This window comes from Diadema setosum, chromosome 8, assembly GCF_964275005.1.
Source record: "Diadema setosum chromosome 8, eeDiaSeto1, whole genome shotgun sequence".
Taxonomy (NCBI): Eukaryota; Metazoa; Echinodermata; class Echinoidea; order Diadematoida; family Diadematidae; genus Diadema; species Diadema setosum.
In genome coordinates, this window is record NC_092692.1 from 23,340,471 (window position 1) to 23,357,051 (window position 16,581).

Here is a 16,581-nt window from a genome sequence, read left to right on the forward strand (position 1 = left end):
AATGATATCTAAAACCCAAGTCCCCAGACTCACCTACTTCAATCCAAGCTGGGTCTAGTAGGCATTCAGTGGCACTACCTCCATTACTGAATGTCCCCCATTGCTCCATCTCCACTGACTCCTTTTCTCCGTGAGTTGAGGGCTGGTATAAGGAGTCTCCTCTCCTACTGCAGCCAGCCTGGATCCAGCAGCTTGGGGGCAGAGTTGGTTTTCGCGGCCTGAATTCAGGAATTCGTGGCTGGACTGTTTTAAGCTTTTTGTTAAACCTCCTATTCATTGACTTTTTACCAGGCCAATTTTGTTTCATAGCAAGACAAAAAGTTATGCTGAATACAAATTTTTGTTTTTTAGTCTAACATTTTTTTAAAAAAATAAAAAATTCAGAAATGTTGAAAAATGTGTAAATTTTCCCCTCACTCATGGCCTTGGAATTCACCTAGAATTCACCTAGAATTCAGCTACTCACTTTATGACGTCACTTTGTGTACAAAGCATTCCGCTAGCGTAAACACACCAGCCATTCCATGAGTTTGTGTGAATTTTCAGTCATGGTGGATGAAGTTGTACAAGCAGTCTGATAATTTGTTATTGATGCAAAATGGTCCAAGACAATCTCGACCCGAGTTTTGAATTCAAGTAGGATGAAGACAGGAGTGATCTTGAAACCAGGAGTGATGACAGCGGCAAAGATGATCAAGATTTGAGCTATATGTCCCGATGCGTGAGAATAATGGGTGCCATGTGTGAGATTGTGAGACGTACCCTAAATGCTTGAGTCTCACGCAGAAAGCGTGAGACTTGGGAACTCTGCTGTTGGTACGACATGAACCTCTCTGTCCCCAACTGGCATCATCCCCAGCTTAGCGTGCACACTGTATACTCCCTGCTTGGCTGCGTTGGTACAGCGTACTCGTACCTACATCACACAAAAAGAGAACCGAAATCATAACTGTGTATCACTCAGAGAAGCAACAAAATATATAACTTTTTAATTGCGTCTGATTATTTCAGGGATAGCCTTCGGGTATCAAAACTTATATATTGACATTGTTCACGCTCTTAGCTTTTTCTATTGATATATAATTTGCCATATTTAGATATCTAATTTCAACAAGTAGTCGGTTTAACATAAGGCGTCTTGAGCTCTGTATGCACCAGCAGCACTTGGGGCCCCTCCCGCTCCCAATTCAGCAGCCCACTCCACACCATCCCTAGCCATGCTCCCCCACATTGTACCTAGCCCTGCCACTGGGGTTGTGAGCGCCGGCCCCACCCTCCCAGCTTCCTCTCCTTCACTTGCCCTGGCAAGAGATGGGTCGCACCCCTGTGGTCCTCCCTTCTCCGCCCGAACAGGGGGACTAAGGTTAAGGTCGAGCTACCCTGCGCATGCCCTAGTCCAGGGGTCCCCCCCCCCCCCCCCCCCACCAGCTTGCGCGAACCTTCACAATATATCCAGACGCAGTGCTGGCATGCATTCATAATGATTGCCTCTCTGCTACTCCTCGGCAGCTACTCCAGCAGCCCACGAAGGATGCTCAACGGCGGCAGGCTGCCCTCCTCTTGACCCAGGCTCTTTAGTACTTTACAACTTGGACACCTGCCCCCCCCCCCAGACATTCAAGGCCCAGTCTCAGGCGGAGCTTTGCGCGTATGCCTGCTCCGTTGAGGAGAGCTTATCAACTTATCTCATTATATATTGCTGCTGTACAAGAGGCAGAGGTGATACTACACAGTTACTTGTGTAGCACCTACGCTGCTGCCAAGGCACTACCGAGGAAGGTGTCCACTACTGGAACTGCATGCTCCCCCCCCCCCCTTTAATTTAGAAAATGCCTCAGTAGAGATGCTAGCTGGTACTAGTATTATGTAATCAGTTGTTTGATTGTTGGAGGAATTATTTAGAAAATTCTTATTTCCCATCTGGTGTTTGTGCACTTCTTGTTTGCATAAAAGGTATTTCTGTTTTTCTTCAAAAAAAAAAAAAAGAAATCACACCATCCGCAATCATCTCCACATACCATTAAACATGATGTGATCAATCTGTTTTCTATCCCTGCCATTTGGTGAGTACCATGTCAGCTTGTGAATGTCTTTGTGCTGGAAGAGTGTCCCTCCAATAACTAGGTTGGGGGCGGATGCTGCTAGGGACCACCATCTAGTGTTAGCCCTGTTTCAAGTCAAGCTGTGGAAAACAGGAGTTAACAAAGTAAAGCAACCAAGATATGACATCAATAAACTTAAGGACCCCAGAATTAGAGGCACATTTGTCCTAGAGCTTAGGAACAGATTTCAGGTCCCAGCAGTTCTTGAAAAACACAGGAGGAACAAGATGAGACCAACCAAAAGTGGGAAAGGGTCAAGGCAGCCTACCAGAAGGCAAGTTAAACATGTCTTGGAACTCCAAAGAGGGAGAGAAAGGAGTGGATAACTGAAAGCACATGGCAAACTGTAGAGAAACGTAGAGAAGTGAAAAGACAATGCATGGCTGCAGAATCAGACATGTTAAAAGAAAGATTTAGAGTGAGATATAAGGAAGTAAACAGACTAGTTAAAAGAAAGTTAAGAGTTGATAAACAAGCCTTTATTGACAATTTAGCTAGTCAGGCAGAAGAGGCTGCAAAAGTATACAAGTTGACCAGAATGATTAGTGGCAAGTATAGTAAACCCTCAAAATTACCGATAGAGGACAAGGATGGAAAGCTTCTTACTACTGAAGCAGAGCAGGATGTCAGATGGGCTGAACACTTTGAAGAAGTCCTTAACAGGCCAACTTCAGTTACTAAAGCTGATATACAAGAAGCAATTTGTGTTTTAGATATCAACATAAATCTACCAACTCGGGCTGAGATCATTCAGGCAATCAAGTCCTTAAAGAATGGAAAGGCACCAAGATCAGATAACGTCAAAGCTGAGTCATTTAAAGCAGACCCAGAATTGGCCGCTGACATACTGCATCCACTCTTCACTGACATATGGGAAGGAAAGAAAGTCCTGGATAATTGGTCACAAGGGATCATCATCAAACTCGCTAAGAAAGGTTCACTCCGGAAGTGTAGCAACTGGCGGGGAATTACACTTTTGTCTGTTTTGAGTAAAATACTAGCAAAAGTCATCATTCAGAGGCTGAAAAGGACTGTTGATGAGCAACTGAGGCCAGAGCAAGCAGGTTTCCAAAGAGGAAGAGGGTGCATTGACCAGATTTTTGTCTTGCGCAACATAATTGAGCCATGTACATAATGGCAAAGGCAGCTGTACATTAACTTTGTTGACTTAGAAAAAGCTTTTGACAGTTTGCACCGAGACAGCTTATGGAGAATTCTACGAAATTACGGCATTCCTCAACAAATAGTGGCGATTATCAAGAGCTTTTATAGCAATTTCACTTGCAAGGTTGGAAATAGCGACTTCAGCTTTGAGGTAAAGACTGGGGTGAGACAAGGGTGCGTTACGTATGTCTGCACTACTCTTCAACCTGGCCATTGATTGGATGATGAGGCAGACAACTGCATATCAGAAAAGAGGTAATTAGGTGGACACTTTTTTCAACACTTGAGGACCTAGACTTTGCAGATGATCTGGCTCTTGTGTCTCATACTCACCAGCACATGCAGGAGATTTATTAAAATTTATCACATATTTTGGCCAAATACAATATCAAATGAAGAGCTTTATTGCAAATGCCAGTTGGAATGCAGGGACAGTCATCCAAAGAAGGTGCTGGACATGGATTGGTCATGTGCTCAGGAAAGGACAGGACAACATTACTATTAGACAGCACTCTACTGGACTCCAGAAGGGCAGAGGAAGAGGGGGAGACCCAAAAAACACATGGAGAAGAACTGTGGAGAGAGAGATGAGGGACCTGAACCATACCTGGGGGACACTACAGCGCCTGGCCATGGACAGAGCCAAATGGCGGACTTTTGTTGCTGCCCTACGTGCCTATGTGCCTATCGTACAAGGCTACAAACAGATACACACACACACACACACACACACATTTCTCAATAACCGAGTTGTTTTAGCTTGTTACAATCATTGCGCATTGATTTATAGCTCCTGCTCACATTATGATAGATCACTAACTTTATTTCTGGATTGTGCAGGCAGCGTACGCTGCGATCTGTCGTGAAGATCAAATTTGTTTTAAGCAGCGCTTTCACACAACCAATTTCTTTCAAATTCACATGAGTGATTGGAAACAAGCTATTAAGTACAAATCTCCTGTGATTTTGATGTAATTTTGTTCTGTGGCATTTGAGATATCTACAACGCGTACATGCATACAAGAGTACATAAGAACCTGTTTGTCCAGAGCATCCACTCAAGCTGACCCATCTCGTTGGTCTCAACCCCGCCTTGCCTGCCGGGGAGCAGGTTAATGTTGATACGGCTGGGCTACTGCACCACCACCTATATCTATCTGACGCTTGCACACTGTCTTCAGCATCCCCTATAACTCCCCAAAAAGTCCATCATCTTTGTCACTGTCATCACTCCTGGTTCAAGATCACTCTCTTCTTCATCCTCATTGACTCCAAAGAAACCCTTCGGCCATTTTGCACCAATAACAAAGTATCAGATTGCTTGCACAAATTTATTCACCATGAGTGGAAATGCATGCAAGTTCATATGCAACAGCTGGCATGTTTACGCCAGTGGAATGCGTCCTACACAGAGCGACATCGTCAAGTGAGTAGCTGAATTCTAGACAAATTCCAATGCCGTGAGTGAGGGATAATGGACACATTTTGCAACCTTTCTTGAAAAAAAAATACATTTTTTTACTGAAAAACAGAAAAATTTGTGGTCAGTGTAATTTCTTGTCTCGATTTATAGCAAAATTGGACTGTTAAAAAGTCAATAAATGGGAAGTTGAAGTTCATCTTATGAAGTTTCAGGCCACCACCCTGTTTCCATTACAACCCGTGGTGGTCTTTTTCTGTTCTGCAATGTGAAGGCATACTTGTCAGGCAAGCATTTATTATTAGGCAGATTACAAAATGTAGGAAGATCAGTAATGATCATCTTATCCGTAAGTGATAAATTCTTACCTGTGAGGACCCTTCCCCCTTCCCCTTTAGCTTCAACTTCAGTAGGTATCTGCAAAAGGAAGAGCAAGCATGACTGCTGTCAGGCAGCTTTATAGGACAGTAGTGGATGGGGTCTGGGTTGATGTAGGACATGTCTCTTGGGCCCTTTGCTTTCTCCTTTATTATGCGAGACTGAGGGCAGCATTGAAGGATGATGCAGTATAAAGGCACAGGTATGAGTTTATCACTTGCAGATAAGATGATCATTACTGATCTTCCTAATAATATGTAATTTTACTTCTTGACATCGAAGAAAATGAAATAAAGGAAGTATTTCATTTTGCAGGTAAGGTGATATCCACCATTATTTGGTATTCAAAACATTTTAATTTTCATGGATGTCAGACATACTGTACTTGTTTTTCCATATAAAGCATTGAATCAAATGTTATCTTTCTTTTTATGTCTATCTTCTGCTCTCTGTCCTTCACTCTCTCCCTCTCTTTCTTCTTTTTCTCTGTCTCTGCTTCTGTGTCTTTCTCTTTCATGAACCAGGCAAACAAAGAGGACTCCAAGGTCAGGGACTGCTCCAACATCTGCGAATTTGCAAGGCGTTGTCAAGATAACAGTATGAGCAACATAGCAAGGCAGAAGGCTACATCGTCAGATAAAGTTTACACTGGCTTTCATGTGTGGTCATACATCCTGAAGAAAGGAAAGTCCCTTAAGATTTGCCCATTCCTCCTACATAGGTGCCCTTGCATTTGTTTTCCAGACTTGAACCATGCATCAGACTGTTAACCTACCTACATGGGTTTGATGCCTCTTCTTTTTATAAACCTGGATGGAATGCTTCTTCAATGCCTTATAACCATCCAGCTGATACAGGGATTTTTATTTCTGACAGGAAGTCAGTGGTAAACCAGTAGTGGTATGCAGACAGACATGCGTATATCTCACTGTGAATACCAAAACAACCTTTATACCGTAAAGTTTATGCCCTTGAGCCTTCTTTGCGAAGATGCAGCTTGAAGAGAAATAGTAGCAAATGTGGCTGGTATATTGAAGTGGTAGTATCATTGTTCTCCCTGGTGTAGGAGCAAAAACAGCACTGTCTTGTGCCTGAAGATTTTGCAAGATTTGTCAAGGAATTGATGCATTATAGATTCTTTAAAAGGGGACCATTCCAGCAGGGAGGTGGTTACATACGTAGATGGAGTGGCAACTCTTCATAATTCATGGAAACACATTTTGGAATTCAAAGCATTACAATGGGATATCTAATATTCCTTTACTTTGGAGCCTTGTTTGACAATGCTGTGGATTCAAGGCAAATTTTAGAGACGAAAAATGCATTTCACATTTCATTGAATTACAAGCAATATTTCACCGTAAAGTTTCAATGAAATGCTCAAATTGGTTTAGAACAGCTGAGGAAAGACTTCAAAGTTGTAAACATGTGGTTCTAGTTTCCTCTTAATGCAAAAATCAAAATAAAGTGATAATTTGGTCGTCTGAAAAACGTATACAGCTGTAGTTACCCATGATGTGAACATTTGTGCATGTTAGTTTTCTACATTTTAATCTGGGATATTGTGATCTTTCAAATAAAGTGCTCCTTTAAAGCATGTTCCAGCATACATTTAAACTTTTTTTTTCTCTTAAAATAGCCAATTGTACATTGCAGTTTGATTCACTGCTTCAATTTATGGCATACATATTCATTGTTGCCACCACATCGAAAGAGATTAAACTGCAGAAGGGGGAAGTTTCTCTTGATGTGAGAGCACCAGTCCTAATTACTGATGCTCTCTTTTCTCAAAGCACATGGGTACCACCTGTAATGTTGCCCAAAACTTATTGGCTGTGCCGCGCATGACTTCAAGGAGAGCAATAGCTGTTTCTCCTTCTCCAACACCTCCCTGTTTCCAGGTTGTCAGCAGAGATTGGGCTTCAAGTAGTTTTATTCTCTGTCCTGTGAAAAAAGAAAACAGCAATAGCTTGTGTTTCCACTTGTGTTGGTGGTAGATTACCTTCTCCAATCCTTTATCATACTTTTACAATGCACATGTATGTTGTAAAACAGGTGTGGCATGTCAGTGTGCTATGTAAACTAGCAAAAATTGGCTGACCAGTTGCTGACATTTTCCAAATGGTATCATTAGCATACTAGTGTGTTGGAATCTTTGTTGTCGACTATAGAAATGCCTCCAGCATTCTTGCCTGCAAAAATGTTTTCTGTGATGTTGAATACAGTCAACTCCGCTCAAGTCAACAACACATATGTTGAATAATCGCCTATTCAAGGTTGATGAAAATAAAAGGTCCCAATATACATTCATTTCCCTATGTGTGTATTCCTCTGTGTACGCAGCAGTCAATTATCACCTGAGTCGATGTGTTTTCCATACTCCTGTCAAGATTTACTTGTGCGGAGTTGACTGTACCTACTTGTGATGACACTCGCTCAAGCAAGTTGCTGTTTTAGGTATGCTACTATGTAATGTATCATATTATTTTTTATGAAAAGTATGTAGGGATTTGCTATGGGAGATTATGATAGTTTGTGGAAGGAGATTTATAGAATTGATTGTCTTTCTTGTTTGTGGAAATATGATTTAAAGAGTCTGTTTATTCAGTGCAGAAAGAACTATGTAAACTGGAGTGTAGTAACTTTCTGCACAATGACATGTAGAGGGGAGAGGGCATATGTCACTGTGGAGCAACATGGAATAATTTCTGTCATACATCAATAAATCATCTGCTTCATACATGACATTGATACTTACAATTACATAAGTAAGTGTCCCTTTGTCTTGGGTTAATTGAAACAATGACTCTGAAAGTGATACCAGACGTATTTATAGAAACAGAGCATCTAAAAGAATTAAATAAACCTACATTGTAGTAATGACTTCCTGTCATAAATCTTACAAAAATCCCATACAAAAACAGCATTGATACATAGCAGTAGTTGAGGAGCTACATGTGTGAATAAACACAAGAATGGCACAATAACTGTCCTGTCTGCATCGAACACAGAGATTTTGAGGAAAAAAAATGCAAAGTAACATGCATGCTGGCCTGGCTTCCAAATGATGGTGAAACAAGTGGAAAAATGTACTCTGTCTGGTTGATTTGTCCTTTGGAGGGAACTTAAGCTGTTGACCCTTAGCTCCGTACTTACAAGCATTCATTGCTTCTTTGGCAGCCATGTTAAATCAATCGTTAATCAATGATTCATAACTGCAATTGCACATACAAAATAGCAGGATAACAATCACAATCCATATCTCGAGATTTTTTTTTTTTGCAGGCATTCAGAGACAGAAATATTAGGATAATGATCGTAATCTAAGTCTAAAGATTATTTGCAAGTGTTCACATGGACAGAAATATCCCACTACTTGTCACACACACTGCTTCACTGCATGCCTTTCTCTTGTCGTATGTTCTTGCTTTTCATAGTGGTGTGGTGTGCACACTGTTATGATGTGCGCTCTGACTGATGGGATATAAAATCTCGAGATTATTTGGTCCAGTGTTCACATGGTAAGCACAAGATTTCTTGGGATGTACATTGCGATTGTGATCGCGATAATTGGTGGAGTTTTTGTATAAAACAAGGGCAAAGATCCTCACGATTTTGATAGCAATGCAAATCTTGAGATTTGCATCCTGCTAATTCACATATTTGGGAATCCTGCTAATATGTGCTCAGTAAAAGAAAAGGATGTAGGGCCATGTGCTTTGTAGTTGATTTCCCTTAAGACCTCTCCCATTAAGGGTTACATGGTGGTTAGCTATATAGTGAGCATGTACAGTTCATACAATTTGGGTAGTTGTATCTAGATACTTTCTTCGTTCCTATGCTGTTTACTTTATTATATGGTAAAAAACTAAGTCCAGTATATCTAGTATTCATCTTGGCAAATGAAATGTGTTAACGTTATGACCCATTTTCTCTGCTCATTTTTCCACTTATATCCTAAGTTATAAGTTTTGTACTTTTGTCTCTTTTTTTATTTTCAGTAGAGCAGGTTGTACTGTCCCTCTTCTTACTCATGGTTCTCAGAAGTCAAACACCATTAAAGGGATGGTACAGTAGTGGTGGAGATGAGAATTGGGCTTTTAACTTTTTGCGAGATACCAAGAAAAGACTTATGATATACTACAGAACATACCATTTTAAGAGGAATTCAAAGTTTATTTGATGAAAATCGGGTTTGGAATGACTGAAACATCCAAAAACAAAGTAAAACAAAGCGATCGTAATAAAGTGTGGGTCCCACACTTTATAAGAATCGCTCTTTTTTTTGGATATCTCAGCCATTTCGAAACCATTTTCATCAAATGAATGTTTAATTCCTCATACATAATGTAGAATTATATGCTTTTTCATATCTAATGAGAGGTTTCTCATTATCTCACTAAAAAATGTTAGAAACCTGAAATTAGGTCTCAACCAAAACTATACAATCCCTTTAACGTAACCATTACTTCATTCAATGTCTTGGAAGAAGAGGCACCAATAAGAATAATGCACAAATCAATGAAGACATGAATATCATGGTATCACCAACCTGCCTCTTGCTGTGATATTAACAGCAAAGTATTACTGTGTTTTTGTTTTTGTATGGAACTAGATTCTGATTACATAAAGTTGCTGTTTTTTCATTCAGATAATATTTATGAATATTTTCTGTATGCTTTCACTTTCATTTCATGTACTTTGGAAGTTTGCTATGGAATTAAAAGAAAGGATGATGTGATAAGCCAGTGGGTCAGATGAGGTATTGCAATCATTCACTGTTCAGCCTGCATCCTGTGTTGTGCATAAACTTTGTACATTTTCAGCTTCCTTCTTGAAAGCTTCTTGAGTCTTCAGGGGGTTTTAGCATCCCTTTTTGTTCAAATGAGCACCCCCCCCCAAAAAAAAAAAAAAAAAAACACACACACACACACACACTTAAGCTATGAAACTATTCTTCTCTCAAACCAGAAGTGATAGAGTTTACTTAGTGATATGAGTAAAACCATTTTTGCTGTACTTTAAGTTTGTGCATGGTGAATCCGGGGACCAAGAAGGAGCCCAGTTTTCACATTTTCATCTTCTTGAAAACGCATGGTCAAATTTTCACCAAACTTTGCAGGTATTTTTTGCTAGGATGTTACAAATACTACAAGTGGGCACCATGCCCCCCTCCCCCCCCCCAGGAGTTCTCATAGCCCCCAATTAGAGAATCTTAAAAGCAAAAACAAAAACAAATCTTCTTTAAAACCAGAAGGACTCAGAGTAAATAAAGTGTGCATTAGTGAGTGTTCTTTAAAATTTGTTTATGGTGGATCCAGCGTTGGCCCTCTTGGGGCTTGGACCAAATTCTCTCTGTCGCATTTAACTGTAAACATTTATTCACAAGCAGTCAGGTCTGTATGCTGGCTGTACACTACGTGAATATGAATGAGGTGATCTTACACTCTCGCATGCAATATCATGATGCAGAGGTCAACCACGGTCACACTTGTGCACTTCCTGTAAGCACAAATGCATAGTTACTGTTGCAGCAGGCAAGGACAGAGCGTCTTGGCAGTACAGTAATCACATCAAATTCCCCCTTTATTTTCATGACTAAAATATCATTTCACAATAGAAATACATTGCAACCAATTGACAAATTGCCCTACATGGACTTAAATAAGCAGTGAATTGATTAGTGTTTTAGTAGTAGCCATGATAAAAAATCATTGGCATACATACTCGAGCAGGATTCAAACCTACGACCACATTATCAGAGCTTACAGTTATTTATTTTCTCAGTATGTAACAGTTGCCATTAAAAAAAAAAAAATTAGTTTCGAGATTGAGATACATAGTGTAGTGCTACATGGTTTTTGTGTATGATAAAATAGAGCTCATGCTGTGCACCCACTCAGCAATATCGACTTATTGTTACAGAAGTTTATAGCACCGCTGCCATTTGAGTTTTCACAGTTATATGTGATAGCAAGAATTGGGGGCCAGTTTTCACATATTGATCTTCCTTTTGGAAATGCATGCTCAACTTTTCTGCAAACTTTATAGATATTATTGCCAATGTAATAGAATATGCAAGTGGTCACTATGCTCCTGAAGGTTCCCCAAAGCTCTCCAAGTTTGCTATCTTATATCCTTGAGTAAAAATCTGCAAGAATATGTGGAAGGTGAACTTGTGATACTGAGATGAGTGCGAGACCCCCAGGTCTCTTATCATTACATTATTGTACCGAGAATGACGAGTAGAGTGTGCATGAAATATATGGGTGTAGTTGAATGTAAAGCAATGAAGCGCAATGAGCAACAGAATGGTAAGGTGGCCACAGGTGGGACCTACTGATTTTATGGAAAATTTGTTTTGCAGTGCCATAAAAGTCATAGGATCTGTGTAGAATTAGAGGAGGTTGTTACTGTAGCCAGATTGTGTTAAAGCAAACAGAAAACAGAAGAAACCATAAAAGCAAAGTGGAGTACAATGTTTGTTTTGCTGAACATCACATTTTTTGGACCAATATTGTTGAAACAATGCCTATGTAAGTGTACAGGTATATATTTACAAATTGATAACTGAAGTGATATTTTGTTTTCAGGTTTCTGTAGCTTTTCATGCATGGAACTTGTGTTGTGGATGTGACAAAGTTTAGGGAAAATAAATAAAAATTGGGCAGGTGAAATATTGCATTTCATTTCCGGTAGATACAATAGTCTCCAGTAATCGGGTACTGCTTCAAATGAATAACTCTGCTTAATTAATGCACAAACTAAGCACACAGTTCCAGTGGAGGCCGTTGGCTCCAATTCGCGAAAATTCCATGCCGCAAATATATCATGTTTGACAGTACACTGGATAATCATGTACGTATTTCAGTTAACAGGAAGAAATTTTACAGACAAACCTCATCAGTTCTTCTTGCAGAAACTCTTTAAATGGGTGTGAATATCATCAATTATGAAGAATCTGTGATGTGAGGAGAGACAACAGAGTACATAGCTTTAAGTTTAAACATATCAGTTATGCAGTGTGCCATCGATTCACCTATTGCTACAAGGAGACGCATTTATGTACACATTCTTGCACCAGCATCACACACACTACCAAAACTACACAAGTCACACAGTGACACACTAATCGCAACATATCTCTTGCCAGCTCTTGAGAAAAATAAAGAATAAGCTAGCTGCACAGAGATTCCAACCTTTCTTCAGGCTGTTCTTGGAGAAATAAACTCATAGTTGCCATACAATGTGGGGACAGTAAAGTTTGCGGCAACAATAGGCTGCATACCAACAAAAGGAATCCATTTGCACATGACGTACCTTCAGTACAGCGCATGTGGCTTGATAAAGGCTTTGTATACATACCTAGTGTTGGGGGTACATGTTGATTGTTCACAAAATTATGCTGCGGACACTATTGCGTGCACATGAATTAAAGAGAAAAGATGAGAGCTTAGAAAAGAGAACAAAATATTCAGCTGGCAAGTCATATGACTTTCCCCCTGCATCTCAAGCAAACACAGGCAAAGAGAGTATAGATGGCACGTGGGAAGGTGACACTCAATACTTGCACTGAAGGGATGGTAAGTGTATGAGTAGAAGCTGATGACGCTCAATATGACCCCCTGCACCATGTCATACTCCCCAACATCAAATGTTTAGACTGCAATTGGCAAAATCTATCCCAAGAGTGGTTAGAAAATAGCCCTTCTGATAAGGAAATTAAATCCCTGTGATTATAATGGATTTACTTGTTTTTAAAAATCAGTGATTAAATAAGGTAGTGTTTCAGCCTAATAATATGTCCTGATAAAGTGTTTTTTATTCCAATTGAGTGGTGAAAAAAACACATAAAAAGTTTAATGCATTGACTTTGTTGCATTTAAGCAGGATTCCCGCTAGTAAGTTCTGATTATCGGGTGAGCACTTTATCCTTTACAGTTGGTCTTTGACAGAGTATAGTATTCAAACATAATAATTTCATCAAGTTTGTATACTGTTTTTCCTTGAAACCATTACAAAAAATTCAAGGACAAGTTCATCTTCATATACATGTGGGTTGAGCGAATGCAGCAATATGTACGTATGTTATGTGTACGTATGTTATGGGTAATATTGTTTCTCTTACCTTCTGAAAGGGGCAAGTCAATTCCTCTTTTATTATGCCAGAAAAGTGAAAATATGTTGAATATTTTTTTGTATCATTCTATACATGTGACATCACAAGTTGTAGTAGACTTCTCATCCAGCGATGGTGGCACTGAAACTTCAAAAATTCATAACTTTTGAACGGATCGTCTGATTTTCCTCAAACTTTCACCGATGTGTTCTGCTAATATTGCTGCATTATTTAAATCCACATATTAAGGTGAACTTGTCCTTTAATATTGTGAAACTTGACATGCTATGGTCAGTGATATTGACATACCATGCTGTGTATATGATAACAGAAAGTGGTGCATGATTAGTGAAATGATTAAATAGAGACTGCTGTACATGTATATTGATTTGTTGTCACATTGGGCAAGATTAAAGATCAACAGCCATCTGAAGAAGTGGAAACCAAAACATTTTGAATTCTCCTTTGTGACTGGCATTCTGCTACTACAGATAGCTGTTTGTAAAGCTGTACTAATAATGCTGTATGTCATGTCGTGCAGATGTATTTTGTGTTTGTTATCTCATGACCATCATGAATAGATGATGTATTTGTTTATTCTAGTCAAATGTACTGATGAGGAGTCAGTGTGATTGAAGTCTGAAGGTGCTGCTATCAATGAATAAATTAAATACATGTAGTAAAGAAATGATATCTGTGTGCCGGTATAGGTGCAAACTTGATTGTATACCAATATGAAGCAAATATAGAAACTTAGGTATGGAAAGGAGTGTATTGATCTGCATTTATTTATGGGAAATCAAAATAATGTACTATCACTTCAGAACACAGCTTATTATATTAAAGACTGCTGATCATACAAATTACCTGTCTCAAATTCTCTTGGAGATGGTAGAGTATTATTAGAATGTCTCCTTTCATTATGTATGTGACCCAACTGTGTTAGAGATCTCTAATAAAGGAAGTGATTAGCACTTGTATTTCCTTCCCATTATTATGATGCAAGAATTCTCTGTTATCGTAACCGGTAGCCTCAGAGCAGTAATATATTTGATTTTGTACTGTCTGGTGTATGTTCTATTAAATGCTTATGCCACAGCTCCTATTTAAATATGAAAATATGGGATCTTACCATATAACTCTAATTATGACATCTCCATATGTTTCATATGGTTGGTCATTCAAGATTTGCCTTTCTTAAGTATAAATACTAGTACATGTATGCTGCTTGTTTGGCCTTTTTTATTGTTACCTTCTTTTTTTACCTTTTTTGGCATCAACCACTTTTCAATGAATGTAGGAATCTTAAAATGATATATATTGTCTGTGAATAACAAGAATGAAGTGCATAACAAGAATGAAATGCATTTTCTACTTTTATCAAAAACCTATCCTAATTGTTTTCCTCATGATTTTAGTTGGCTAAAGCTAACATTACTTTTCATGGTGAAAACAACTGAGTCTGCATATCTTTGCCAGCATGACAACTGTGGAATATGAAGCACCGAGTAGGAGCAGAAAATTTATGTTTGAGGTGTGATTATGTAAGGTTCCTGGTCAGAGGTTGAATTTGAATGTTGCACCGTGACTGGAACAGGCAAATAGGTCCCTCCTCCCCCCCCCCCCCCCCCAAAAAAAAAAGAAAATGAGTGGAAATACAGTAAACATTGCTTGATCAGACTCACACAAAGCAGGATTAAACCGTATCCACTTCTGTGTTTGTGCAGAGTTAGCAGTATTTCATTTCATTTCTCTATTTGTCCAAATTATGTATAAAAACATGATATGGAAATTTGGTTTTGTCACATATTCACCATGGACACATCTTGACAACATGTAAACTACAAATCACATTACATAACATCGAATGGATGCTCAAAAAAAAAGGAACTAAATATTCAGTGAAAACACAAACTATTATCCTTGTATGGTGAACATACAAAAAAATATATATACACAAAACTATATGAAGAATCGACCACCTCAGCAAAATGTATGAACAACAAATCCTATTACACATTTCATTTTTTTTAAAAGATATATACAAACTACATCAGTATCATAATCCATGAATTATAATACATAATATTATTGCACATTATATACCTCACTTGATGAATCCTTGTTTCTGATTACTAATAGTTGAAGTCGGGGGCCTAAATTTAGCAATGGCCTGTGCAGCACGGGGCTTCATAGCATCCAAGCTGCCCTTAAAGGGGCCCTGAAATCCACAAATTTGAGCTCTGAGAGGGCTTAGATGTGTTTATTCTTTGATATTCTTTCACCAGTTGTTTGTAGAAAGCACCTGTGTGAGAGAGACACCACTTTTGCCACCCTGATATTACACATTTTGAAGTTCCTAAGCCCCGCCCCTAAAAAAAAGTCAACTTTCGACAAACGCGAGTCACGTGACCGCATACGTCATCTCAAGAATGAAGCTTTCGTAGCAGACAGCTGATAACATTTAGCAAATGTTCGAGGCACCCGTACCGCATATACCCGGCCTTACCCGTAAGCATACCCCGCAGTTGTCGTGTGTTGATTGCTCACAAGGCGTTGGGTTGTCAAAGGTTTGATTGCAAGAAAAATATTGTTTTAGGAGATCTTAGCTGCACCTTGTAAACCATGCCTAGAGGCTAGACAATGCGTCGTTGCAGGGTGTAGTAACACGGCAAAGGATGGGGTGAGTCTTCACTCCTTTCCCATAAGATCCAAATTTACGGAAAATTTAGACAGCAAGAGTAAAGCTGACGAGGGCCGACGGGGATGGGCCCAGCAGCTCAAGCTTGGTACTTAGTAGTATGCAGCGCCCACTTCCTTCGAAGTGGGGCTGCATACCCAGATTGTTATCAAACGAACGCATCCTCTCAGAAGGCTGAAACCCGATGCTGCGCCTGTCATTCCAGGCATGGTTTGCAAAAGGTATATGATAAGTTCACCCGGTCAATACTTGCAATGCAATACTTGCAAACCCGCTCAGACCAATCGATAAATCCCCAAATTCTGTTCATGTGAATATGCAGAAATTTCTGATTTAGGCTTTATGATCAGATAAAGAGCGGGGTTATAATGAAATGAAACATTATCATTCATCAGCATGAACCTACTGCAGTGCAGGCCTTAGGCGCTGTTGTTCGTACATTAGCATCGGGAAACCACCGGGGCTGAGCTTTTATGGCGGGAGCCCGATCACTGCATAGTTCCCCACAATAGGCGTTTTCACATCAGCCCGATGTCTCCAAATAGCGCGCTATTTTCTGACTTGGGAAATTTTCCCGTTAGCGAAATAGTGCGTTATTTGATAATGTGAACACAAATTATAAAATGGGTTCAAGAATGTAGCCAATTGGAAGCGCTGAAATGAGTCACGTGTGCTTGTATTAATTTCTCACTAACAT

General features: G+C 39.5%; 1 protein-coding gene across 1 annotated transcript in view; it reads left to right on the forward strand.

The window, feature by feature from the left end:
- Positions 1-6,324, forward strand: part of LOC140232380 (nuclear distribution protein nudE-like 1-A) — a 225,960-nt gene extending 219,636 nt beyond the window's left edge. The window contains exon 9 of the mRNA XM_072312507.1: positions 5,589-6,324. Within this exon, the coding sequence (XP_072168608.1) occupies positions 5,589-5,667 (79 nt within the window). The 3' untranslated portion in view covers positions 5,668-6,324. The remainder of the gene's footprint in view (positions 1-5,588) is intronic.
- Positions 6,325-16,581: the final 10,257 nt, after the last annotated feature.